Source organism: Pan troglodytes, chromosome 8 (genome assembly GCF_028858775.2).
Source record: "Pan troglodytes isolate AG18354 chromosome 8, NHGRI_mPanTro3-v2.0_pri, whole genome shotgun sequence".
NCBI lineage: Eukaryota > Metazoa > Chordata > Mammalia > Primates > Hominidae > Pan > Pan troglodytes.
The window spans coordinates 12963600-12990548 of record NC_072406.2 but is presented as its reverse complement, the minus strand read 5'-3'; the positions used below and the strand labels follow the sequence as shown (position 1 = coordinate 12990548).

Sequence of the window (26949 nt, the reverse complement as noted above, 5' to 3'; positions counted from 1 at the left end):
ATCACAATTAGATGGAACAAACATTCAGAACAGATAAGTTCTCCTATTTTGTTACAGAGATGAGAATTATTAGTCCCTAAGAATTCAATTAATTATGAGCATCTGAGACTTAAATCCTTCAAATGGCCACAAATTCTACTTGTGGGATTTCTTTTTTTTTTTTTTTTTTTTGAGAGAGTCCTGCTCTGTTCCCCAGTCTGAGTGCAGTGGCCCGATCTCAGCTCAGCTCACCACAACCTCCATCTCCCAGGTTCAAGCGAATTCTCCTGCCTCAGCCTCCCAAGTAGCTGGGACTACAGGCGTGCGCCACCATGCCTGGCTAATTTTTGTATTTTTAGTAGGGACAGGGTTTCACTATGTTGGCCAGGCTAGTCTCGAACTCCTGACCTTGTGATCTGCCTGCCTCGGTCTCCCTAAGTGCTGGGATTACAGGCGTGAGCCATGGCGCCCGGCCGGAATTTCTTTTTTAAACTGCAACGCAAGTCTTGCTATGTTAAGAATCCTGGCCTGGCGCGGTGGCTCACGCCTCTAGTCCCAGCACTTTGGGAGGCCGAGGCGGGCAGATCAGAAAGTCAGGAGATTGAGACCATCCCGGCTAACACAGTGAAACCCCGTCTCTACTAAAAATACAAAAAAAATTAGCCAGGCATCCTGGTGGGTGCCTGTAGTCCCAGCTACTCTGGAGGCTGAGGCAGGAGAATGGTGTGAACCCGGGAGGCGGAGCTTGCAGTGAGCCGAGATCGCTCCACTGCACTCCAACCTGGGCGAAAGAGCCAGACTCCGTCTCAAAAAAAAAAAAAAAAAAAGAATCCTGTGTTTGAAGATGATACTGCCATATATTCTGATGTGTCCAGTGTAGTACACAACATGGAGAACACTCCTTTGATTTACCTCTGTCAGAAGGAATTATTTGCTTTTGGCTCCACTTTTAAACTTCAGAAAATATCCTGTGCCTTTAGCAACCGTCTTTTTTTTTTTTTTTTTTTTTTTTTTAGACGGAGTTTCACTCTTGTTGACCAGGCTGGAGCGCAATTGCGCAATCTTGACTCACTGCAACCTCCGCCTCCCGGGTTCAAGTGACTCTCCTGCCTCAGCCTCCCCAGTAGCTGGGAGCACAGGTGCCCGCCACCAAGCCCAGCTAATTTTTTGTATTTTTAGTAGAGACAGGGTTTCACTATGTTGGCAAGGCTGGTCTCGAACCCCTGACCTCAGGCAATCCACCCACCTCAGCCTCCCAAAGTGCTGGGATTATAGGCACAAGCCACTGTGCCCACCCCGCGCCCCCACCCCCACCACGCTTTTTTTTTTTTTTTTAAAGAAAAACCACAAGATTGTTGTGAGATGGGATGATTATGACCGGTAACATAGTTTTTAAATCTCCCCAAACCTACTAGATAGAGTTACTGGAAGAATACCAAATAAAGCAAAATGCCTTTGGACAACATACACAGTACAACAAAATTGGGTCATGCGAACTCCTATGCATCCCAAAATTTGAGCAGGTGAGAACAAATCTCTGAGAGCTACAATCCTGATTGGTATTGAGACCCTTACAGAAGACAGAGAGGCACAACAGATACTAATGGAACAGAGAGTATAGGAGGGTAAAATACTCAACAAAGACTCACTGGAAAGCACAGTAGGCTCACTTGATAATAGCACTGAAACTGGTCAGGATTTTACACACTCCCATTTGCAGATGACTCATGGTAATTCATGAATTTGTGGTAAATTCTTAAGGAGCTAGAGCTTAATGGGGCCTACAAACACTCAAAATTAAGCAGTCACAGTTCCTTTCCAGGACAAAGCCCGGTATTACAGAGAAAGGCTACGAATAAAAGTAACAACTACTACTGCAGTCAGTTGAAAAGACCCTAAGTATAAGAAAAGGTGATTCCACACACACAAAAAAAAAAAACGGGGAAAAGATGGAGAAAAACCTAGGAAATCTCAGGAAAAATTAGGCTCTATTTTTACCACTTCATAAACATGGCATACGGAGAACTTTAGAGCCATAAATCTGGAAAGAGTATTCAGAACCACTCTGCCCTGCCACAAGTTTAGGGAAAGTGATTTCACCTAAGAATGACCAACAGAGAGGACTATAGCACACGCAGCAGAATGACACCCTGATGGTTAGAAACGTGCCAGAAAGACAAGCCGACAAAACAGAAGGAAGCTAGAATCTACGGTCTCAACACATGAGAAAAGATATGAAGAAAATGATATAAGGTAAACAAGCTATAAATCAGAAGAAAAAGTCAGAATTCTGAGTTAAACATTTGAAGTAAATGGAAAAAAAATCACTTCAGAAGTGAAGTCTAAATTAGAGGGTACACAAAAATGAATATACACCAGATAATGTTACATAAAAAGAGGTTGCAGTGAAGGAAAAATACTAAAAATCAAAAAGAAAAAAGATGAAAAGAATTAAAAAGTACAAATACAGAAGACAGGAAAAGAAGATCCAACATACTAAGAGAGGCTCCAAACTAAATAAGGATGTGTGTAGATAAGAAAATAATAACATAATCATAACTATACATAGTATATAGAATATTTAAGATTTTCTTATTCTAATAGCTGTGTATTTAATGTTGCATAAAATAACTGACTACACGAGATTCTAAAATTTTATCACAGATGATGTCCCTGAGAACCATGATTCTTACCATGTCAGAAAGTAGATAAAGATTTTAGATAGAAGAGTTAAGTAAATAAAACCCAGTAGCCACAAAGTTCAATGGAAAATATCAGCATGAACTCAGGAGGTGTTTTTATCTTTTAAAAGTATGTGCATTTCATAACTCTGTCCAAAGGCCTAGAAAGACAGACCCACCAGTAGCAACACTGAGTAGCCAGGAGGTGCTCTTAAAATACATTTTACAACTAAAAGAAACCAGAGCACCTGGGAGAAATCAATGGTTCCAGGCCTGGGGCAGGATATGTACAAGAGGATCCCAAAACATCTTGTTCATAACAAGCAGAAAGTAGTTCAGGAGCCAGCACTGCACAGGCTCCAACTGGTCAAAGATAGCATCAATAAGGGGTATGTCGAAAATGGACTGAAATATATGAAATGTAATTAAAGGCATGAATTCCAAAGGGCAATTTGTTTTTAAATCTAATTGGTTACCATTAAAGGATCCTATTTTTAAAACTGCTAAATACATAAAGAGAATGAATTATTCTACTTTTCCCATATGAACCATACCACATGGTAACCAAATAGCAGATGATGGGAAGCTATGTCCTTAGAGAAGCAGTCCAGTTAGAAAAGGAAAGATAGATTGGATGATTATCATTTGGCAGTCCTTAATGAGTTCCTGGATCTAGCGTCAATTGCTATGTACATCACAAAATGAGAAACAACTGACATCATGTGTGTCCTGATGGTAGAACACACCACTCCCAAGGAATAGTCTTGCCCCCTCCCCCAAGCCACCAGATGCAGCTATCAATCTCCATGAAATAAAAAGGACTGAGCAACAGGTTAAACTAGACTACAGGGATGCAATCGGCAAAAGCCGGACTATGGAAAAATCACAACCAATGGCCAGGTTTCTTCAATCAGTTCCAAAAAAAAAAAAAAAAAACCAACAACAAAAAAGAAGAGAAACCTAGAGATTAAAAGAACAAAAGCAAGCACAACTAAACCATTATACAGAAGTAAACTAGAGTGTTTAGGGTGTACCAGGCTAAGAGCCAGTCACCCCAAAGCCCACAACTTTTAATGCTTGACAAAAACCATGTAGCTTTTTTTATAATGGCGTCACTCATCAGTCAAAATAAGAAATGAAACTTAATGACTAACATGCATTCTTGACAGTAACCCTACTACAGCCTTCAGTACCTTAAGATATCTGCAAAGTTTAAAAGATTATCTTTATGTTCGGACTTGACTAAGCAGAGCGACTTGATTGAAAATGAATCTAAGGCTTGAAAAGTATTTACCTATCGAGAGTACAGAATAGGAGTATTAGGCTTTAGAGCAAAAGATCTGACTTCCTGCCATAATGCAATGCTACTTCCTAACTTACCTTAGGCAAGTTTAACAAACAAGGAAATTAATATTAGCCAAGAAGCAAAGGCACTGGCCGGGTTAGGCAATTTTCTAGACAGTTCTTTCTTGGAGCTGTCTAGCAGGGAAACAATGACAAATGTGATTAATGTTATGAAGGAAGTACAGGATGCTCTGATGTGAGCCACATAATAAAAATAAACATGGCGTACCTCTCAGATGAGATGAGGAAGAGGAAACACTGGGACCCAGTCTTAAGCACTTAACCTCTGATTCTTTCTTTTTCTTTTTCATCTTTAGATGAGACTAATAAAAACCAAGACTATCTGGTAGGTAAATAAATTTATTCATATTTAATTGTAAAACTATGGACCTTACAACATGAAGAAAAATAAGCCTTGGCATCAGTTAAGGCTATGCTGATGAAGAAAGGAGAGAAAAGAATGCTTATCAATAATACATAATGCAAAATGAGATGCAGGCAATCCTGTTAATCTCCATGTCTTTTACTACAGTTTAACATGTGTATACATGTACACACACGTGTTGTAATAATCCAACAGGTATCTGCCACCCATTACGGTGGGAGTTAATTCTCTTACTCCCAGATTAGAAGGTGGTCACAGTCTAACAGCAACATTCACACTGGGAGATTCTGATAGCTGCTTAGAGAAATGTCCCTAAAGCTTCTAGAGAAACATGCTACAGATGAACAAAGGTCATCTGAAAAACTGAAACGGCTGTCATGTTTACATGATTTTAATTTAAAAAGCTGAATCCAAAGAAAAGTATTTTATTTAAACATTCTTCTCTAAGCAATTTTTATGTAAAGGATGGTTTTTTAAAAATCTCAACCATAAGAAAATACTGTTTTGTACTCTGAGTTTTTTAAAAATGTTTTACATCAACATCATTTGCATTTAGTTATCATACCCCAAATTATGTGCTTTATTTAAAAGCATAATAATTAAAATAATGTACTATTTATTTTATTCTTATTGTTCACATAGTATTATCTTTTTTTTTTCTTCTACTATCTTATAGGAGCAAGGAGTTGTACATAGCTTTAAAATACCACAAAGGCGAGTACAGAATTGGAGCCACATATATCCTCACCCCTTCTCTATCTCCTTTTTTCTTCCCTCTTAAGTAGCCTTTGGTTGTCTTTGTTGTTTTGTTGTGAGACGGGGGTCTCACTGTTACCCAGGTTGGAGTGCAGTGGCCTTGCCTCGGCTCACTGCAACCTCTGCCTCCCAGGCTCAAGTGATTCTCCCACCTCAGCCTCCTGAGTGGTTGGGACCACAGGTGTGCACCACCACACCAGGCTAATTTTTGTATTTTTGGCAGAGACGGGGTTTCACCATGTTGGCCAGGCTGGTCTCAAACTCCTGAGCTCAGGCGATCCACCAGCCTTGGCCTGCTGAAGTGCTGGGATTACAGGCATGAGCCACTGAGCCCATCGTTAAGTAGCCTTTGTAATCTTCTTCACCAGCATACAGGGAAAGGACAAAAATACATGGAACTCAATATATTACTTATTAATAAAGGCCAAAAAAAGCATTTATTTAAGTGAGTTTTGTAAATTACTCCCATTCTCCATTTCTACCCATAGCATCTAAAGAATGTGAAAAGTATCAAGAAATTTTCTCTAAATTATTTTTAAAATTCCAAACACTTAAAAAAGATAAATTTAGCTTTATTTCTTTAAGAATAGCCAGAGAAACAAAACAAAACAAAGTTCCTAATTGAAGACTCCCTTATAATTAGCATACAACATGTAAATAGAAGCTTCATAAGGTACTTTGATTTTTTTTTTTTTTTTTTTTTTTTGGTATCCTGAATCTGTCTACCCATATAAATAGCATGAGAAACTAGGGGATGGGGGTGGACAATTTTCTTCTTTAAAACTGAATGTTTATTTAACATGATTTCTAAAATACAGAAGGAAATTGTTAAAAATTCTGTTAGTGGGCTATAAAGTAGTAAGATGTTTCTTACTACACATACCATGCCTATCCTATGTTAAAATTAGTAATGAACAGTAGACTGTTTTTAGATAGCTTCGCTACATAAAAGTGATTCACTAAAGGTGTTTTTAATAAAAGAATCTCTGGCCAGGTGCAGTGGCTCACGCCTGTAAATCCCAGCACTTTGGGATGCCAAGGTGGGCGAATCACGAGGTCAGGAGTTTGAGATCAGCCTGGCCAACATGGTGAAACCCTCTCTCAACTAAAAATACAAAAAATTAGCTGGGCGTGGTGGCGGGTGCCTGTAATCCCAGCTACTTGGGAGGCTGAGGCTGGAGAATCACTTGAACCCGGGAAGCGGAGGTTGCCATGAGCTGAGATCGGGTCACCACACTCCAGCCTGGGCAACAGAATGAGACTCCGTCTCAAAATAAATAAATCAATAAATAGAGTTAAAAATTTGGTTAACTAAAAAACTATTATAAATAGTATATAGTGATATTTTCCTTATCTAATTTTTCTATGAAACTTCTAAACACAAGTTGTTTGTGTATGTTTCTGTGTTTGTTTTTCTAATAATACTCCTGCAAAGCAAAAAGTGTCTTCAGTTCTTTGTAATATATGTTGATTAGCATAACAGATAAAAATTTTTTTGGCCTTTCCCCCAAAGTCTTCTACGACATTTTACAGAGATATTTGTGTCTAAATTTACTTACTTTGTAATACGGTCAATGTTGGCAATCTGCTTCTGGTTCCGTATAATCTCAATGGCTGCCCAAAGATGCTGGATAGCTTTTGTATCCGCCTGTCGTCTTTTTGTTAAACGTGCCATGACCTGTTTACTTCTTTAGCTGCAGTAATAAACAAAAACATAAGGGGAAAAAACAGATTACAAAATGAATTATCAGTATAAGTGAGTAACATTATCAGGACCTCTCAACTATTGATTATACTTAGTATGTAGTATTGCCCACTTTCTATTTTTTTCTACCATCCACATCACCAGTTACTTCATATAAAGTATCATTCATTTCATTACATCATGAAGAATGACATTCTAAAAGCCAAAAAGTTAAAAAGGTTATCCCAAGAAGGATAACTGGTCACTTCATACCAATACACTTTTAGAAAATGCATTTAAGTTTATTCTAAAACACAGAAATACTCCAAGATAAAACTTCATTTGTTGACATCGCGTTGTTTGTAATTTGATCAATACAAAATGGAATTTAAATATTCTAATTGGTACTTTGGTTTATTATAATCATGGCTTAAAAATCAAATTTTATATACATACGTAGATATATGAAAACAATATTATTTTAAATCAAACCATGAACATTAAATATAAGAAAGTTACTCCTGGAATGAGATGTGAAAGGTTGAGGGACAGAACACTCGAAGGTCACAAATCATGAAGAATGGTAACATTCTTGGATTAGGTGTAAGTTTTGGGGGTACTTATTACACTATTAGGAAACAGCATTGTTATTTTACTCAAATTTTAGTATTCCAGATGAATTGAAGAAAACTGCCACCACACCTCCCACCTCCCAATAATTTTCCTGCTGTCTCCTGGCAAGATGGGGAAAGAAAAGAGGTTAAACCCTGGATGTCCGGAGAGCAGTGGTATCACAGAGAGGATTCTCTTAACTCAGCATGGAGAGACGTGTTTGTAGGAATCTGGTAAGCGTTTGTCATGAATCCTAGCATTGGGGACGCACTGAAACATCTCTCTAGATCATACATGTTATCATGCTGAGTTTAAAATCTAGGTTCTTAAATATACAGTGAACATTAAGCCTTCTGAGATTGCTGAAATCTCCTTGACCTGCCCTTTCCTATCTTTTAAGTTTAGAGAATGAGGGAGGGAAGCACTTTGCTGTGTTCCATGACTGGCCAAGACAGCCACAGGAATCTCCTTTTTCTCTACCTCTGTGTTTCTTCACAGCCTACTCAGTTCCCCTCCTTTCTCAGGCAAACACAAATAAACTCTATAGTTGCTATCAAAACCTGAGAAAACTGGGTCAGTCAGGCTCCTAAAATAAGATGTCTTTCAGAATTACACCACCATCAGAATACATTTTGAACATGTTTAAAGGTATTCCTGAATAGTCTCACACTATTACTTCTAATAGTTCCAAGCTGCTCCACAGAGCAAATAAGTCAAAAACAATACCAGTATTCAAGTTCTAAAGAAAACTTTAGGAAAATCAGTTGGTTCTGTATAAATTTATACATAATGAAAATATAAAAATTATAACTTAGGAACACTTCCATTTTAGACAGTAATCACTTTTAAACGTACAAAAATTTATCTGTTTAAGTGCACTTGTGTTGGAGCACGAACTTTCAGAATCTGATATGCCTTAATGGAAGGAATTCATTGGTAAGGATTTAACATATGTCAGAAAGTGACATCTAATGGTGAACTGTAATAATACAACTCAATCCTGTGAGATTATATAAATACTCAGATAAATAAAGTTTCACTCATTCTTACATAGTTAAAAATATATACAGGTGTCCACTTTATCTAAGGCACTGTGCTACACACAATGAAGTAGTTAAAACTGTATAAACAGCGACCCTTGCCAAAAAAATAATCTAAAACTGGCAGAGGAAATTTGACATGTATATGGAACTAACTGTAAGGTCATATGACATATAAATGGTCCACAATATGTGCTATAAAAATTCAGACAAGGGAGACACTACTTCTCGCTGAGGTAAAATTTCAGCAGAAAGAGATGAGGAACTCCGCAAAATGGTAAATATGTAGGAAAATGTAAAAGCCAATTTTTCCCTTTCTTAATTTCTTTAAAAGATAATTGGCAGTTTAAAGCAAAGATAAAAATAATTGATAGATGTCATTAGGCTTATAACACACGTAGAAATAAAATATATAACAACCAAAGCACAAAGGAAGGGAAGTGGGAGTAAGCAAAAATATATTATTATAAATTTCCTATATTTTACGCAAGTAGTATTATATTAATTCAAGGGAGGCTATTGTAAATTAAGGATGCATATTATAATTTCTAGAGCAAACACTGAAGAATAATACAAATAGGTATAGGTAACAAGTCAACTTGTAAATTTTTTTTCACAATTCATGATATGTAAGAATATGAATAATTTACTCAGAACTATAAAAAATATGGCAAAGCTGTAAAATGTAAAATGTTAAATTTAACAGCAAAGCTAACATTTTAAAATAATACCATAATAAATAGTAAATGTAACTATTTATATAACATAACCAGAAGAATGTAGTGGGGACTAAGTAGCAGAAACTCTAAAAGTGATGTCACAGATTCCTAGAAATGATTAAAATCAAGATTAAAGAATGAAGCAATGCTACATCTCAGAAAAACAGGTGTAAAGTTAAAAATCAAAGATTTTGAGAACTACCTGAATCAAGTCACAGAAAATAAACATACCTTGTAATACAGGTACACTATAAGGAGGATGATCATTAGTTATAAGAGCCCACGTAGAACATTGCAAAAAATGCCAGGGAAAGACCAATCCAAGTGAGAGAAATACAATGAAGTTTGAGGCATATTACAAAGGTACCAAAAACAACTTGACCCATGGAGGCAAGATCTCTTTAAAGTGCAACCATAAATTATCCTTTCTTATGAAATCTAAATTCATTCACTCATTTAACATATAATTCATATATGCATGTTACACACCAGGTGCTCTTCTATGCTCTAGGGATATAGCAATAAGCAAAACGGACAAAAATCCTTCTCTCATCCAGTACATGACTAGTGATGTGACTAGATATAAGAAAAGAACAGCAATTTGAGTGTTCATCAATAAAAAGAAAGTCTTAGAATCCTGGGTACAGAGAGCTGATTACTTAAGGTCCTTGTTGATATGGCCAAACCAAATCTTACAGTCCATCCTTATCTGAGTGCACATTGCATTACTGCTCACGGTTCCCAATTATGCTCCCAAACTTCACACCTCCATCTCTTTGTTTATGCAGTTCTCTCTCCCTGGAATGTTCTCCCCTGCCCCTTACCAATTATTAAAAATTTCCCTGTCCTTTCTAGGATCTACTTTAATGCAATTTTCCCTGACCAGGCTTTTCTCCTGGAACCAAACCAAATAAAACTCAATTGTCTTCTGTATTCTAATACCAATTTGTTTATACATCTCTTACAAATGTATTGCTTTTGTACAAAAGTATTTTGTACAAAATTCCTCAAAAGAATTGTTTTAATTCAACTAAGACAAGATACATCTTATTCATTTTTATAACTCATGTTTTTCAAGGTGCCTAGCAATTTTGAACATACTAAACCTTCAATATAAAATTATTAAATTCACTTTTTTCAGCTGTTATGTAAATAACAAGAGCCCAGAGTGAACCTTCATTTATGTTTTATCAAAGATTGAGACATCAAAAAGAAAGATCAGAAGACTCTTTGTAGAGATCATTAATACAGTCTTCAATCTTTGTTCTGCTCCAACACATTTGAGGAATATTACAGGCTCCTTTTGGTAAAAGTAGACCATGATTCTCAAGAAGCCTGTAGTTAAAAAAAAAAATAAAAAGTAGCAAAAACTTCTGAGTAACTTTAATAAGCCCCTAGGTGATACTGATATTCTCTATCCCAACAAATCCAGATGTACTGCAATCTCCTCAGTCTACAGAAGTGTCATTTTATATCCACACTACTTCTACACAAACTGGGGTGAGGGCAAAAGGGAGAATAAAGGAGAAAACACGTCAGAAAAAAACTTAAGAATAAGCAAAATTAAACAAGACGTTGCTTGGTGATATATACATATTTGTGAAAACTGCTTTAAGGAAACGATAAACACAATAGTTAACAAGAACAGTTGAGGGGGCAGGGAAGAGAGATGGAGGAGCACAGTATGAAAATTCAAAACACCAAATAGGTTCGATTTTTACTTCTGGTGGTAGGTTCAGGTTTTTTATCAGTATACTGCATAAAATGTTTTCAAATATTTGCATCAAATATTATTACTTTTCCCCAAAGTGTATTAGCACTTTTAAATTATTTTTCATTGTCTATTCATACCATTTTCCCATTTATATATTAATTTTTATATTAGGTTTATCCATACAATGCTTTTCTCTTTGCCTCTTAATAAATATTAAATACAATTTTACTGAAATCTAGCTATGTATTCCTTTATCATTGCTTTTGTGATCAGAAGTCCTTCTACACTCAAATCAGAAAAATACGCAATTATATTTTGTAGTTTTTTATTTTTGTTTTTTATTTTTTGAGGCGGAGTTTCGCTCTTGTCACCCAGGCTGGAGTGCACTGGTGTGATTTCGGCTCACTGCAACCTCCACCTCCCAGGTTCAAGTGATTCTCCTGCATCAGCCTCCCGTTGTAGCTAGGATTACAGGCGTGCGCCACCACAGCTGGGTAATTTTTGTATTTTTAGTAGAGACGGGGTTTCGCCATGTTGGCCAGGCTGGTCTTGAACTCCTGACCTCAGGTGATCCGCCCACCTAGGCCTCGCAAACTGCTGGGGAGAATTACTTTTTTAAAATTATGATTAGTAAACTTTATTTTTTAGAGCAATTTTAAGTTCACAGCAAAACTGAGTGGAAAATACAGAGTTCCCACATACTCCCTGGCCCCACAAATGCACATGCACAGCCCCCCCTATTATCAACATCCCACACCAGAGCAATACATTTGTTAAAAATCAACAAACCTACACTGACATATCATTATGACCCAAGGTCCACAGTATACATTAGGGTTCACTCTTGGTGTTGTACATTCCATGGGTTCTGACCAATGTATGAATGACAAGCATGTGCCACTGTAGTACTCATGGGTTTTGACCAATGTATGAATGACAAGCATGTGCCACTGTAATGCCCATGGGTTTTGACCAATGTATGAATGACAAGCACGTGCCACTGTAGTGCCCTTGGGTTTTGACCAATGAATGAATGACAAGTATGTGCCACTGTAGTGCCCTTGGGTTTTGACCAATGTATGAATGACAAGCACGTGCCACTGTAGTGCACATAGGTTTTGACCAATGTATGAATGACAAGCACGTGCCACTGTAGTGCCCTTGGGTTTTGACCAATGTATGAATGACAAGCATGTGCCACTGTAGTGCCCATGGGTTTTGACCAATGAATGAATGACAAGCATGTGCCACTGTAGTGCCCATGGGTTCTGACCAATGTATGAATGACAAGCACGTGCCACTGTAGTGCCCTTGGGTTTTGACAAATGTATGAATGACAAGCATGTGCCACTGTAGTGCCCATGGGTTTTGACCAATGTATGAATGACAAGCACGTGCCACTGTAGTGCCCTTGGGTTTTGACCAATGTATGAATGACAAGCATGTGCCACTGTAGTGCCCATGGGTTTTGACCAATGAATGAATGACAAGCATGTGCCACTGTAGTGCCCTTGGGTTCTGACCAATGTATGAATGACAAGCATGTGCCACTGTAGTACCCATACAGAATAGTTCCACTGAATTAAAAATTGTCTGTGCTCCACCTATTCATCCCTTCCTTCCCTAACCCTTGGCAACCACTGGTCTTTTTACTACTGTCTCCATAGTTTTGCCTTTTCCAAGATGTCACAGAGTTGGAATCATACAGTATGTGGCCTTTTCAGGTTGGCCTCCTTCACTTAGTAATATGCATTAAGTTTCCTCCATAGCTTTTTATGGCATGATAGACTGTTACTTTTTAGTACTGAATAACATTCCACTGGCTGCATATAACACAGTTCATCCATTCACCTACTCCAGGAAAGGTTGCTTCCAAGTTTTGGCAATCAAAACAAAGCTGCTATAAACATCCATGTGCATGTTTTTATGTGCACATAAGTTTTCAATTCATAAGGGTAAATACCAAGGAGTGTAGCTGCTGGTTCGTATGGTTAGAAAATGTTCAGTTGTATAACAACCTGCCAAACTGTCTTCCCAAGTGACCTGACCATTTTGCACTTCCACCAGCAATGACTGAGCACTTCTGTTGTTCCACATCCTCATCAACATTTGGTATTGTCAGTGTTTTGCATCTGGGCCATTCTTATAAGTATGTGGTAATAGCTCATTGATGTTTTAATTTTTAATTCCCTAATGATATATGATATTGAATGTATTTTCATATGTTTATGTGTCATCTGTATTTCTTTGGTGAGGTGTCCAGCCAGGTCTTTTGCCCTTAAAAAAATTTTTTTTTTAGTATTTTTGAAACAGGGTCTCACTCTGTCACCCAGTCTGAAGTGCAGTCAAAGCTAACTATAACCTCAAATTCCTGGGCTCAAGCGATCCTCCTTAGACTCTAGAGTAGCTAGGACTACAGGCATGCACCACCATGCCCTGCTCATGTTTTATTTGTTAATGTTTTGGAGAGGCAGGATTACGCTATGTTACCCAGGTTGGTCTCCAATTCTGGGCCTCAAGTGATCCTCCCACCTTTGCCCTTCTGTCCATTTCTAGAACATGTTCTTCATTTTCTTATTATTTAATGTTAGATGTTCTTTGTATGTTTTGCTTGATGGTCCTTTATCAGATGTGTCTTTTGCAAGTATTTTCTCCCAGTCTGTAGCCTGTCATCACAATTTCTTGACATTATCTTTGACAGAACAAAAGTATTAAATTTTAACGAAGTCCAGCTTATCAATTCTCTCCTTCATGGATCATGCCTTTGCTGTTGTACCTAAAACATTATCACCACACAAAAGGTAATCTAGGTTTCCTCCTATGCTATTGCCTAAGAGTTTTACAGTTTTGTATTTTACATTTAGGTATCTGATCCATTTTCAGTTAATTTTTGTGAGGGATGTAAGGTCTTTGCCTAGATGATTCTTCTCTTTTTTCTTTTTTTTTTTTTTTTTCTGAAAGTGGATGTCCATTTGTTCCAGCACCATTTCCTCAGGGCTATTTTTTGCTCCAATGTATTGCCTCTGCTCCTTGGTAAAAGTTGAACTGACTGTATTTATGTGAGTATTTCTGGGTTCTCTATTCTGTTCCATCCATCTATTTGTCCTGTCACCAATGCCACATTGTCTTGGTCACTAAAGTTTACAGTAAGTCTTTAAGTCAGATAGTATCAGTCCTCAGACTTTGTCCTTCAATAGTATGATGACTATTTTGGGTATTTTGTCTCTGCATATAAACTTTAGAATCAGTTTGTTGATATCCATGAAATAACTTGCTGGAATTCTGATTGAGACTACATGAATCTATACATAAAAGTGGGAAGAATGGACATCTTGACAATATTGTTTTCCTATCCATGAACATGGAATATCTCATCATTTATTTAATCTTTTATCTCTATCATCAGAGCTCTGCAGTCTTCCTGATATACATCTTGTCCACAATTTATTAGATTTCTACCTAAGCATTTCATTTCAGGGGTACTAATGTAAATGATAATATGCTTTCAATTTCACATTACACTTGTTCATTGCTGATAAATAGGAAAGTGATAGATTTTTGTATATTACCCTCATATCCTGCAACTTGGCTATAACCACTTAGTAGTTCCAGGAGTGTTTTTGTTAATTCTTTTGGATTTGCTATATAAATGATCATGTCATCTGTCAACAAAGACAGTTTTATTTCTTTCTTCCCAATCTATTTGCTTCTTATTTCTGTTTATTATCTTATTGCATTAGCTAGTACTGCAGTTTGAATGTTTTCGTTTCTCCAAAATTCCTGTGGGAAATTAAACCCCAAGGTGACGGCATTACGACGTGGAGACTCTGGGAGGTGATTGGGCCATGGGGGCTCTGCCCTCATGAATGGGATTAATGCCCTTATAAAAGAGGCTTCAGAGACCTGCCTGGCCATTCCATCTCTTCTGCCATGTGAGGACACAGCAATAAAGTATCATCTTGGAAGCAGAGTAACCCTTACCAGACACTGAATCTGCTGATGGTTTTGATCTTGGACTCCCCAGCATGCAGAACTGTGAGAAATAAACTTCTGTTATTTATAAATTACCCAGTCTGTGGTATTTTGTTACAGCAGCAGGAATAGAGTAAGACAGCTAGGACTTCCTATATGACGTTGAAAGGCAGTGTGGTGAGGGGACATTCTTGCCTTGTTCCTGATCTTAATGGAAAAGCTTCAAGTTCCTTACCATTAAGTATGATGTTAGCTGTAGGGTTTGTAAAGATATTCTTTAACAAGTCAAGGAAGCTCCCTTTTATTCCTAGTTTCTTGGAAGTTTTTATGAAAGAATGTTGGGTTTTGTCAAATTCTCCTTCTGTATCTGTTGGTAAGATCATGTGATTTTGATAAACTATTTTTATTCTCATTTAGTTGCAAATATTTAAAAGTTCCTCAAGATTTATTCTTTGAGCCCTGTTATTCAGAAGTGTGTGTTTAATCTCAATATATTTGGGGATTTCCCAGCTATCTTTCTGTTATTAATTTCAATCTTCATTCCACTGTGGTCTGACAGCAGATATATTATTTCTATTAAGTTTATTAAGGTCTGTTTTATGGCATCGAATGTGGTCTATGTTGGTGAATGTTCTGTGTGACCTTCAGAAGAACGTGTGATCTGCTATTATTGAATAATGTAATCTATAGATGTCAATTATATTCCGTTGATTGATGTTTTTGAGTTCAACTACGTCCTTACCAACTTTGTGCCTGCTAGATCAATCTATTTTTGCAAGAGGCGTATTGATATCTCCAACTATAGTCGTGGATTCATTTATTTCTCCTTGCAGTTCTATCAGTTTTTGTGTCATATATTCTGATGCTTGGTTGTTAGGTGCATACACATTAAGCACTGTTATGCCTTCTTAGAATATTGACTCCTTTATCATTATGTACTGCCCACCTTTATCCCTTATAACTTCCCTACCTCTGAAGTCCTTTGTCTGAAACTGATATAGCTATTCTGGTTTTCTTTTCATTAGTGTTACCATGCTATATTCTTTATCTCTTCAATCTGTATATTTAAAGTGGGTTTCTGGCAGTCAAGATATTGTTGGGTTGACTTTTTTGACCCACTCTCACAATCTCTGTCTTTTAATGGCTGTGTTTAGGCCATATTTCAAGTGATTATTAATACAGTTAGATTAATATCTACCATGTTTGTCACTATGTTCTATTGGTTGACTCTGTTATTCTTATTTCTGTCTTCCACACTTTTTCTACCTTTTGTGGTTTTAGTTGAGCATTCTATGCAATTCAATTTTCTCTCCTTTCTTATCACATCAATTATACTTCTTGCTTTACTATTTGTAGTGGTTTCCCTAGAGTTTGCAACATACATTACAATTAACCCAAGTCCACTTTCGAATAACATTATACTGTTCATGGGCAGTGCAAGTACCTTATAGCAACAAAATATTCTGAATTCTTCCCTCTAGTCCCTTGTGCCATTTCACTTATAAACTGTCATTCATTTTACTTACACATAAACTGTCATTCATTTTACTTACCCATAAGCACGTGCACATGCACACACACACACACACACACACATGCGCACATACATAATCAAATACACAGTTACTATTATTGTTTCAAAAAAATTATCTGTTAGTAGGAAGAAAAAATTTTTATTTTACATTTCCTTATTCCTTCTTGAATGGCCTTCCTTTCTTCATCTACATCCAGGTTTCTAACTGAAATAATTTGCCTTCTTTCTGAAGAACTTTTTTTAACATTTATTACAAGGCAAAAAATTCCCTTAATTTTGTCTGAGAAAGTCTGTATCTTTACTTTTTATGAAAGATATAGTTTTGCTGGATACAGAATCCTAGGTTGGTGGGGTTTTTTCTTTCAACAGTTTATTTCATTCCAACTCGTCCTGCTTGCATGGTTTCTGAAGAAAAGTCAGATGTAATTCTTAACTGTGCTCCTCTATAGGTAAAGTGTTTATTCCTCTGGATTCTTTCAAGTTTAATTTTCTGACATTTGAATATGGTATGCTCAGGTATAATATTTTTGCCATTTAGCCTGCTTGGTGTTTTCTGAACTTCCTTGATCTTTGGTTAGTGTCTGATACTGGTGAAATTGTCAAGCATTTTTGACTCAAATATTGCTTCTGTCCCTTTCGCTCCTTCTTCCCTTCTGGTATTCCCATTATACATATATTACATCTTTCATAGCTTTCGTGTAGTTCTTGAATATTCTGTTGTTGATTGGTTTTTTCCCCAGACTTGTCTCTCTCTGCTTTTCAGTTCTGAAGATTTCTAGTTGTCATATGCTCACATTCAGAGATTCTCTCCTTCGTCACGTCCAGTCTACTGATAAGCCCACCAAAGGCTTTTTACGGTCTGTTAGTGTTTTTGATCTCTCGCACTTCTTGATTCCTTCTTAGAATTTCCATCTCTATGCTTATATCGTCCATTTATTCTTGTTGCCCATGTTTTGGCATTAAAACTCTTAGCATTTTAATCATAGTTTTTAATAACCCCTGGTCTGATTACTCCAACATTCCTGCCATATCTGACTCTAGTTCTGATGCTTGTTCAGTTTCTTCACACTGTTGTTTTTTGCTTTTTAGTAGGCCTTGTAATTTTTTGCTGAAAGGTCAACGTTATGTACTGGGTAAAAGGAACCTTGCTAAATAGGACTTTAATAACATAGTGTAAGGTGTGGGGAAGGGAAGCCGTCTTAGTCCTATGATTAGATTCAATCTTTAGACAGCCTGTGCCACTGGACTGTGAACTTCACCAGGGCTGTACAGTTTCCCCCCTTATGTGGGACAGGATGACTGGAGGGGGTTGAAGCTGTATATTTCCCTTTCCCCATGTAGAAAGCTACAGTAGGCTGGAGTTAGGTATTTCCCTTCCCCCAGGTAGGTTAGGCTTTGGTAATACCATGTCTCCTGAGGGTAGGCTTTGTTAAGAACAGAAAGCTCTTGCATATTTCAAAATGATCCCTTTCCCCCTCCCGCTCCAAGAAGCACAAGGAGATTTTTCTTCAATATTCACTGTGAGGTCAAGCTCCTAGAGGTAAAAACCTCAAAACTGTGGCAGCCCTCCCCCGTGACTGGGTCCCTCCGAAGTTTCTAACTCTCAGAGTTGTCCATACTGGGCATCTAGCGATTCATCAATTACGGTTCAGCCTTTCCTACTCCAGCACTGATCTCCACAGAGGTTTTTCCCTGTGGGTTTGTGTTCCGGTAAGTTGCGATTCTTTATATCTACCTATCTGTCTCTCCAATTTTTGGTGCAGCAGTATGCCCCATGGTTTCACTTCCCTGATGGATCTAAAAGAGTTTTGTTTATTATTATTATTTTTGCTTGTTCAGCTTTTTACTTGTTGTTAGGACAGCACGGTTACTTATGAGCTCCTTACATGCCAGGCTGGAAACCATGGAATTACTTTTTGAATGTGGCATTAGATGAAAATACAGAATGTTTCCCTGAAGAAGCAACCACTGAACTAGTATGATTCACTGAAGGATTTTTCTCTTCTCCAACAAAATGTGATACATTCCTAATCATATGTTAAATTTTCTTTTAAGAGACAGAGTCTTACTATGTTGCCCAGGCTGGACTCCATTCTCCTGGGCTCAAGTAATCCTCCTACCTCAGCCTCCCAAGGGACCACAGGTACACATACCACCATGCCTGGCATTATATATTAAATTCTTATCAATACTAGCATTAGTTTTTTTAAATGTGTTTGGTCTTTTATTGGCGCCCCACAATTTTCATTATAACTTGCATGTATAAGCTACATATATACAAGGTATAATTATAATAAATTCCATGTTATCATTGATTCCTATATAATTATTGCATATGTAGTACTGTCTGCCCAGCAGTATTGTCAGTTTTTTAAAACATCCCATATTTTAAACCTTCTTCATGCCCCTAATAACTTTTACCATAAAGTAGATGCTAAATAAATACTTACTGATTCAATACTCTCCCCAGCCAAACCTGAGATGTTAAAAAATTAGTTGTTGGTTGCCAGAGGGCATCAAGAGTTACTGTTTAATGGGTATAGAGTTTAAGTTTTACAAAATAAGAAGAATCACAGAGATGGATGATGGTGAGAATTGCACATTATAAATGCATTTAAATACACTAAACTGTACTCCTAAAAATGATGAAGATAATAAATTCTATGTTATGTGTATTTTGCCACATTAAAAAAAACTTTAAAAATAGGAGGAGAAATTAATCTAGTCTATAATAATAAATGGTTAACTACCAGGTATTAAGAAAAGTAAAGATCAATAATACTGCCCCAAGAGCCCCCAAGATAATCAATCTGCTGTATGCTTTCCATATGTGGCAGGCATAGAACATGGATAACTGGCAATACAGAGCCCTTAGAATGGATCTCCTGGTAGCTTTTTGTTTGTTTGGATCAAAGTACATTAGATTAAGAATGGGAAATACTGCTATGTAACACATTGATCAAGGTTCCTGATAGCAAAACAGGTCATTATGAACTCTCTATTCACCTTTTAAAAAATCTTTTAATTACTTTTTTAGTTATACTAGTAAAGCAAAAGGATATTTCAGGACTTTTCAATTTGACAAAACAGTTTATAAAACAAAATGGTGGGTGAGAAAATTGTTACCCTTTTTATTTTTTGAAAAGCTTTATTGAGGTATAATTCACATACAATTCACCCATTTGAAGTGTACAATTCAGTGGTTTCTGGAACATTATATTATTTATTTTTAAAACTGTAGCAAAATATATATTAATATAGAATTTGCCATCTTACCCATTTTTGAGTACACAATCTGGCAGCACTAACTACTTTACATTCCCAGTGTTTTGCAACCATCACCATTTCCTATTTCTAAAACATTTTTATCACCCCAAACTACAGACCATTAAATAATACTTCCCCATTCTCCGCTCTTCCAAGCCCCTAGCATCCTCAAATCCACTTTCTGTATCTATTAATATGCCTAGATATTTCATGAGTGGAATCATACAGTATTTGTCCTTTTGTGTCTGTCTTATTTCAATTAGTGTGTTTTCTAGGTTCATCCATTTTGTTGCATGTGCCAGTACTTTATTTCTTCTTATGGCTGAAAAATATTCCACCGTATGGATAAATCACAATTTGTTTATCCACTCATCTGTTGATGGACACTTGGGTAGTTTCCATCTTTTGAAAGATGCTGTGAATGAGACTGCAGTGAACACTGGCATACAAGTATCTGCTTGGGTCTGCCTTCAATTTCTTGGGGCATATACCCAAAAGTGGAATTGCCAGATCATGTAATAAATTCTACATTTAACCTTTTGAAGAATTAGTAAACTCTTTTTCATAAGCAGGTGCACCATTTTACAATCCCAACAGCAATGTACAAGTGTTCCAATTTCTCCACATTTTTACCAACACGTATTATTCCTAATTTTTTACTTTAAAAAAAAATCATAGCCATCTAACTAATTACCTCATTGGGGTTTTGACCTGAATTTTTCTAATGACTAACGATGTTGAACACCTTTTCATATATTTATTGGATATGTATATATGTCTGGAGAAATGTCTATTCAAGTCCTTTGCCCATTTTTAATTGGGTTGTCTTTTTGTTGCTGTTGAGTTGTAGGTGTTCTTTATATATTCTAGATACCAATCCAGTATCAGATATAAGCTTTGCAAACATTCTCCCATTCTGTAGACCGTCTTTACACTTTCTTAATAAGGTCCTTTAATGCATAAAACTTTCAAATTTTGATAAAATATAACTTTTTTTTCTTTTGTTGCTCATGCTTTTGGTATCATACCTAAGAATCCATTGCAAAACCAAAGGTCAGGAAGATTAAACTGTTTTCTTTTAAAAGTTTTAGGGTTCTGGCTTTTATATTTAGGTTACTGACACATGTGGAGTTAATTTTTATATGTGATGTGAGGTAGGTGGTCCAATTTCATTTTGTACATGTGGAAATCAAGTTATCTTGGCACCAACTGTTGATGAGATTATTCTTTCCCAATTGAGTGGACTTAGCATCCTTGTCAAAAATCAACAGCCACAGATGTATGGGTTTATTTCTGAACTCTAAATTCTATTCCACTAGACTATAAATCTATATTATTACTAGACTACATATCTATATTATTCCAATACCACATTGTTTTGATTACTGTAGCTTTGGAGTAAGTTTTAAAATGAGGAAGAGGAGAGTGGTCATTAAGGAAAAGCAACGAAAAGAATGCAAGACCAATGAGAGCTTTGGAAAATAATGGGTTTTTTAAGTTAACTCTGGCTACAGGGTGTAGAATGAGGAAAAAATATCACAACTTAACTTTGGACTAGGAAGAAGGGAGAGGTGAGTGTCAAGGATAATGCTTAGATTTCCGGTTTTCCCAGGGTGTTATACTGGGGTGTTTTCAACTGAGATAAGAAATCTGGGATGGAGACTAAGTTTGCAGAAGGTAGTGGTATATGTATCTGTGTGCTGAGTTTGGTTTCAGGCAGACTAAGTTCAGGTGTCTTTTAGACATCTAAGGGAGATGTTAAGTAGGTATGTGGAGATAGAGCTAGTGAGCTGGGGATATATGCTGAAGATTTGTGAGGCACCTAAGCATGGTAACTGAAACCATAAATGTAGATTAGACTGCCCCAGGAGAGAATATGGTAGAAAGTGACCTAGGCACCTAAGAACTAGGAGCAAATCTAGGAGAGCTGTCTTACAGAAGTCCAGTGAAGGCAAGATTTCAGAAAGTACAGAATGTTGCTAGGATGTCAAAAAGCAGAAAGAACTGAAAATATCCACTAGATTTAGCAATATGTTGGTCACTGGTGACTTCAGCAAGAGCTGTCTTAGTGAAATAATAGCACCCCAACCGGACTGGAGTGGGTTAAGGAGTAAGTGGCAGGTGGAGAAACTGAAATAGAGAACTCTTTCCAGAAGACTGACTGAAAAAAGTAAAGGAGGTAGATGGAAAAGTAGCCGGAAAGAGACAGAAGAGAGGTCACATGAAGGTCTAGGATTATTTAAATTTTATTGTCATTTTAATTAAAATGCTACATACACATGATTTTTCAAAAATCAGATAGTCCCAAGCCCCCTCCCCACTCTTCCTGCCACCCTAAGCCAATCACTGTCAACTATTTTAGTTTTCTTTTTTGGGTCTTACCTCTGTATTTACAAACCCTACCCTTATGTAATTATCTTCCTACTTAAGTCAATTAATCTCTTTCACATATACCTCTCCAACACACATACACTGTCCTACCTCTTTTCTTCTCAAGAAAGTCATTCTCCAATTTCTAGTTAAATCAAAATGCACTGTTAATTAGGACAATGCACTTCCCCACCACACTGAAATTAGGTGAGGCCACGTGTGGATTTGACAAATGGAATCTGAGTAAAAGGGATTTATACCACTTGCACAATGGATGATTTAAGAAAGTTCACTATGATTTGCTATGCTTTCTTTTTCTTTATACTATGGGTAATGGCAATCCCCAAATGGTGGCTGCTCTGGTCAGCCTACATACTAGAATGAGGACAAATGACAGCAGAGCTCCCAGCTCATCTGTGACGGACATGTATTATGAGCAACAATCACTGTTTTAAACCACTGAGATTTTGAGGTTGCTTGATATCACAGCATCACCTAACCAACCCTGCCTATCCTAGAAAGTCAAGGAGATTACACATGAGGAAAGACTTAAATAGTGAAAGAGAGCTAGCCATGCAAAGGGGAAGCACATGCAAAAGCCGTTAAGTGAGAAAGAACTCGGTATGTTTGAAGCAGAAAGGACAGTGGAATGAGGTAAACAGAACTATGAAAAGCAGATGAGAGCTATACTGAGATTAAATCATACAGAATCTAAAGCTACAATAAGTAGCTTGGATTGCAATATGACAGCAATACACAGCAACTGAAGGGATTTTAAGCTGGAGTAGGGTGTGAGGGGAACACGGTGTTAAGCAAAATGCTACATAATCAATCAAAAATAGTTGGCATACCCTTTCCACAGCCAAATTCCAGATCTCAGGCTCAGGCAAGAAACCAAACAATACCTTTGTGGAGAAATTAAATGTTCCCAGAGAAAGACTCTTTAGACACTGACATGTGAAGGTATCTAAAGAAAAAGCCATCTGGCAACCTGACATCCCAACAGTAAATCCAACTCACGCAGAATAGGTATAGGTATGTGTTGAGTCCAAGACAACTGTTCACACTAGCTTTCTAGTGTCTCACCCTTAAATGTGAACAGACAGCCACAGATAACCAGGTATTTGAGACTAGCTTCTCAATAAAGAAAGAGGACACATCAGGCAAACAGAAGAGGGTAAAGGTTGGGGGAGAAGGAGGAATTAAAAACAGAAAATGCAGAAACAGTAAACATTTTTAAAATATATGTAATTAATATGAAAGAGTTAGAAATAGAATTTTATCTATAAACCATAAATAGGATATTATAAGTAGGAATATTCAGGAAAATTTAAAATATGAGGAGTAACAAATTCCGTTAAAGGGTTAGAAAATAAATTTGAGGCAATCTCCCAAAAAGTAGAACAAAAAAACAAGGAATGCACAATAGGAGACAAGAAAAATACATGATATAATATCTGAATAATAAAATGGAAGGAAAAAATTATTCAAGAAGAGTTCCTAGCCCTGAAAAATAGCCATTTGCAAATAGAAAGGGCCCATCAACTGTCCAACATATGAATAGAAAGAAGGCCAAAGCACAACAGCTTAGACTATCAAAACACTGAGAGTTGCTTCCCAGGTAGTGGGGGGGGGTGATGGGGAGCGGTCATAAAACAAAATGGAAGCTAGAAAATGATAGATGGAAGCTAGAAAATGATAGATGAAAGCCTTCTAAATTATTTAGAAAAAGTATTTTCAACCTACATGTCAAATCCCTCTAAATGATCAACTAGAGAAGGCCGACTAAAGACATTTCAGTCATGTAGATATTAAAAAAAATTATGCACCTTTTCTCAGGAAGCTACTAATATGAATAAATAAATCAGGAGAAAGAAAAACCTGCAATCTTGCCTTGTCCGGGAAACAGGACTCAACACAGAAGAAGGCAGGGAACGGGAATTCCCAAACCAAGAGCTTTATAGCAGACCTGTAAAAAAGTCCAGTCACCATTACAGCAAGAGCAGACCAGGCTTAGGAAAGGGGCTCCAGGGAATAAACATGAAACTGAGCAACTGCCTTGGACTCAACACATACATATACCAATAAACATATAAATTTATGCTACAAACAAGTTTATTAACATCCATGCCAAAATCTTAAATAAACTTTGGCAAACAGAATAAAAATAGCATATTTTTAAATGTATCATTATAGAAATGCAATGATGGTTCAATACTAGGAAATACATTTATAATAATAAATGATATCAGAAGAACTAAGAAGAATATGATCACCTCTAGAGATACTGAAAAAGCACTTGACAAAACTCAACATTCATTCATATAAAAAACCCTCAATAACTAAGAATTGAGGGATACTGCTTTAATATACAGGCATAACTCATTGTTTTACAAGTTGCTTTATTGTGCTCCACAAGTATTGTTCTTTAAAAAAAAAAAGAAAATCTGATGTGGCAACCCTGAGTCAAGCAAGTCTACTGCCCTTTTTCTGACAGTGTATGCCCAGTTCATGTCTCTGGATAACATTTTGTTAAGTATCACAATATTTCAGACTTTTCCATTATTGTTATTGAGTTATGGTGATCTGTGATCAGTGATCTTTGCTGTTACTAATTATTTTGGGGTACCACAAACCACACCTATGTAAGATAGTGAACTTAATCAATAAATGTTGTGTGTGTTCTGACTGCCCCACCAACTGCTCATTCTCCCATCTCTCCCTCTGCTCGGGCCTCCTTGAGATACAACAATAATGAAATCCGGTGCATTAATAGCCCTACAATTGCCTCAAAGCGTTCAAGTGAACGAAGAGTCACATCTCTCTCACTTTAAGTCAAAAACTAAAAATGATTAAGCTTAGTGAGGAAGGCATGTCGAAAGCCAAGACAGGCTGAAAGCTGGGCCTCTTAAGCCAAACAGCTATCCCAGCTGCGAATGTAAAGGTAAAGTTCTTGAAGGAAATTAAAAGCGTTCTTTCAGTGAACACATGAATAAGAAAGCAAAACAGCCTTATTGCTGCTTTGGAAAATATTTTAGTGGTCTGAATAGAACACCAGACCAGCCACAATATTCCCTTAAGCCAAAACCTAATCCAGAACAAGGACCTAACTCTCTTCGGTTCTATGAAGGCTGAGAGACGTGAGGAAGCGGCAGAAGAAAAGTCTGAAGATTGCAGAGGTAGATTCATGAGGTTATTCATGAGGAAAAAAGCTGTCTCCATAAAAGTACAGGAGGAAACAGCAAGTTATCCAGAAGATTTGGCTAAGATAACTGATTAAGGTGGCTACACTAAACAACAGATTTTCAATGAAGACAAAATAGTCTCATATTGGAAGAAATGCCATCTAGGACTTTCATAGCTAGAGAGGTGATGATGCCTGGGTTCAAATCATCAAAGGACAGGCTGACTCTTAATGCAGCTGGTAACATTAATTTGAAGCCAATGCTCATTTACCATTCTGAAAATCCCAGCGCCCTTAAGAATTATGCTAAATCTACTCTGCCCGTGTTGTGTAGATGGAGCAACAAAGCCTACATGACAGCATGTCTGTTTACAGAATGGTTTACAGAATATTTTAATCTCACTGTTGAGACTTTCTGCTCAGAAAAATAGATTCCTTTCAAAATATTACTGCTCACTGGCAATCCACTTGGTTACCCCAGAGCTCTAATGGAGATGTACAGGGAGATTAGTGTTATTTTCATGTGGCTAACATGACATCCCTTCTGCAGCCCACTGATCAAGAAGTAATTTCAGCTGGGCGCAGCGGCTCACACCTGTAATCCCAGCACTTTGGGAGGCCGAGGCAGGAGGATCACTTGAGCCCAGGAGTTCAAGGCTGCAGTCAGCCCTGTTTGTGCCGCTGCACTCCAGCCCAGGTGACAGAGCACGACCCTGTCTCAAAAAAAAAAAAAAAAATTAAGTAATTAAGTAATTTCAACTTTCAGGTCTTATTAAAGAATACATTTCCTAAATCTAAAGCTAATATAGTGATTCCTCTGATGGATCCGGGCAAATTAACTCCAGATGTGGTGGAAATGGGAGGAGCCCTAGAATTAGAAGTCGAGCATGAAGATATAACTGAATTGCTATAATCTCAGGATAAAACTGTAATGAATGAGGAGCTGCTTCTTATGGATAAGCAAAGAAAGTAGTTTCTTGAGATGGAACCTAACCCTGATGAAGATGTTGTGAACATTGCTGAAATGACAACACAGGTTTCAGAATATTCCATAAACTTAGTTGATAAAGCAGCAGTAGGGTTGGAGACGAGTGACTCCAATTTTGAAAAGAGGTTCCACTATGGGTAAAATGCTACCAAACAGCATTACAAATGACAGAGAAATCTTTCATGAAAGGAAAAGCCAATCGATGTGGCAAACTTTATTGCTGTCCTTATTTTAAGGAACTGCCAGAGACATCCCAACCTCCAGCAGCCACCACCCTAATCAGTCAGCAGCCATCAACATCAAGGCAAGACCCTCCACCAGCAAAAAGACCACAATTCCCTGAAGGCTCAGATGATTGTTAACATTTTTAGCAATAAAGTATTTTTTAATTAAGGTCTGTACATTTGTCTTGTTACACATAACTTGTTGCACACTTAACAGACTATGGTAAAGTGTAAACATAACTTTTATCCATATTGGGAAGCCAAAAAAATTTGTGTAACTCACTTTGCTGTGATATTCACTTTGTTGTGGTGGTCTGGAACCAAACCCACAATATATCCAAGGTACGCCTGTATACATATCAGCTTCAAAGCCATCATTTTACTTAATGGAGAAATATTAGAAGATTTTGTGCTAAAATAAGGAAACAGTTAAGGATCCTCACTATATCCCTTCTTACTGAATACTGCTTTGGGGGTATTTACCAATGCAATTACA

General features: G+C 37.1%; 1 protein-coding gene across 40 annotated transcripts in view; it reads right to left on the bottom strand.

The window, feature by feature from the left end:
• ZMYND11 (zinc finger MYND-type containing 11) overlaps positions 1-26949 on the bottom strand; it is a 124439-nt gene that overhangs the window by 67751 nt on the left and 29739 nt on the right. For 39 of the 40 annotated variants that reach the window (XM_009457835.3, XM_016962520.4, XM_001136274.6 and 36 more), the window contains exon 2: positions 6705-6839. In XM_009457835.3, the coding sequence (XP_009456110.1) occupies positions 6705-6820 (116 nt within the window). In that variant the 5' untranslated portion in view covers positions 6821-6839. Of the gene's footprint in view, positions 1-6704; positions 6842-26949 lie in introns of those variants that run through there. The other variant, XM_054660621.1, reaches the window with a different exon arrangement.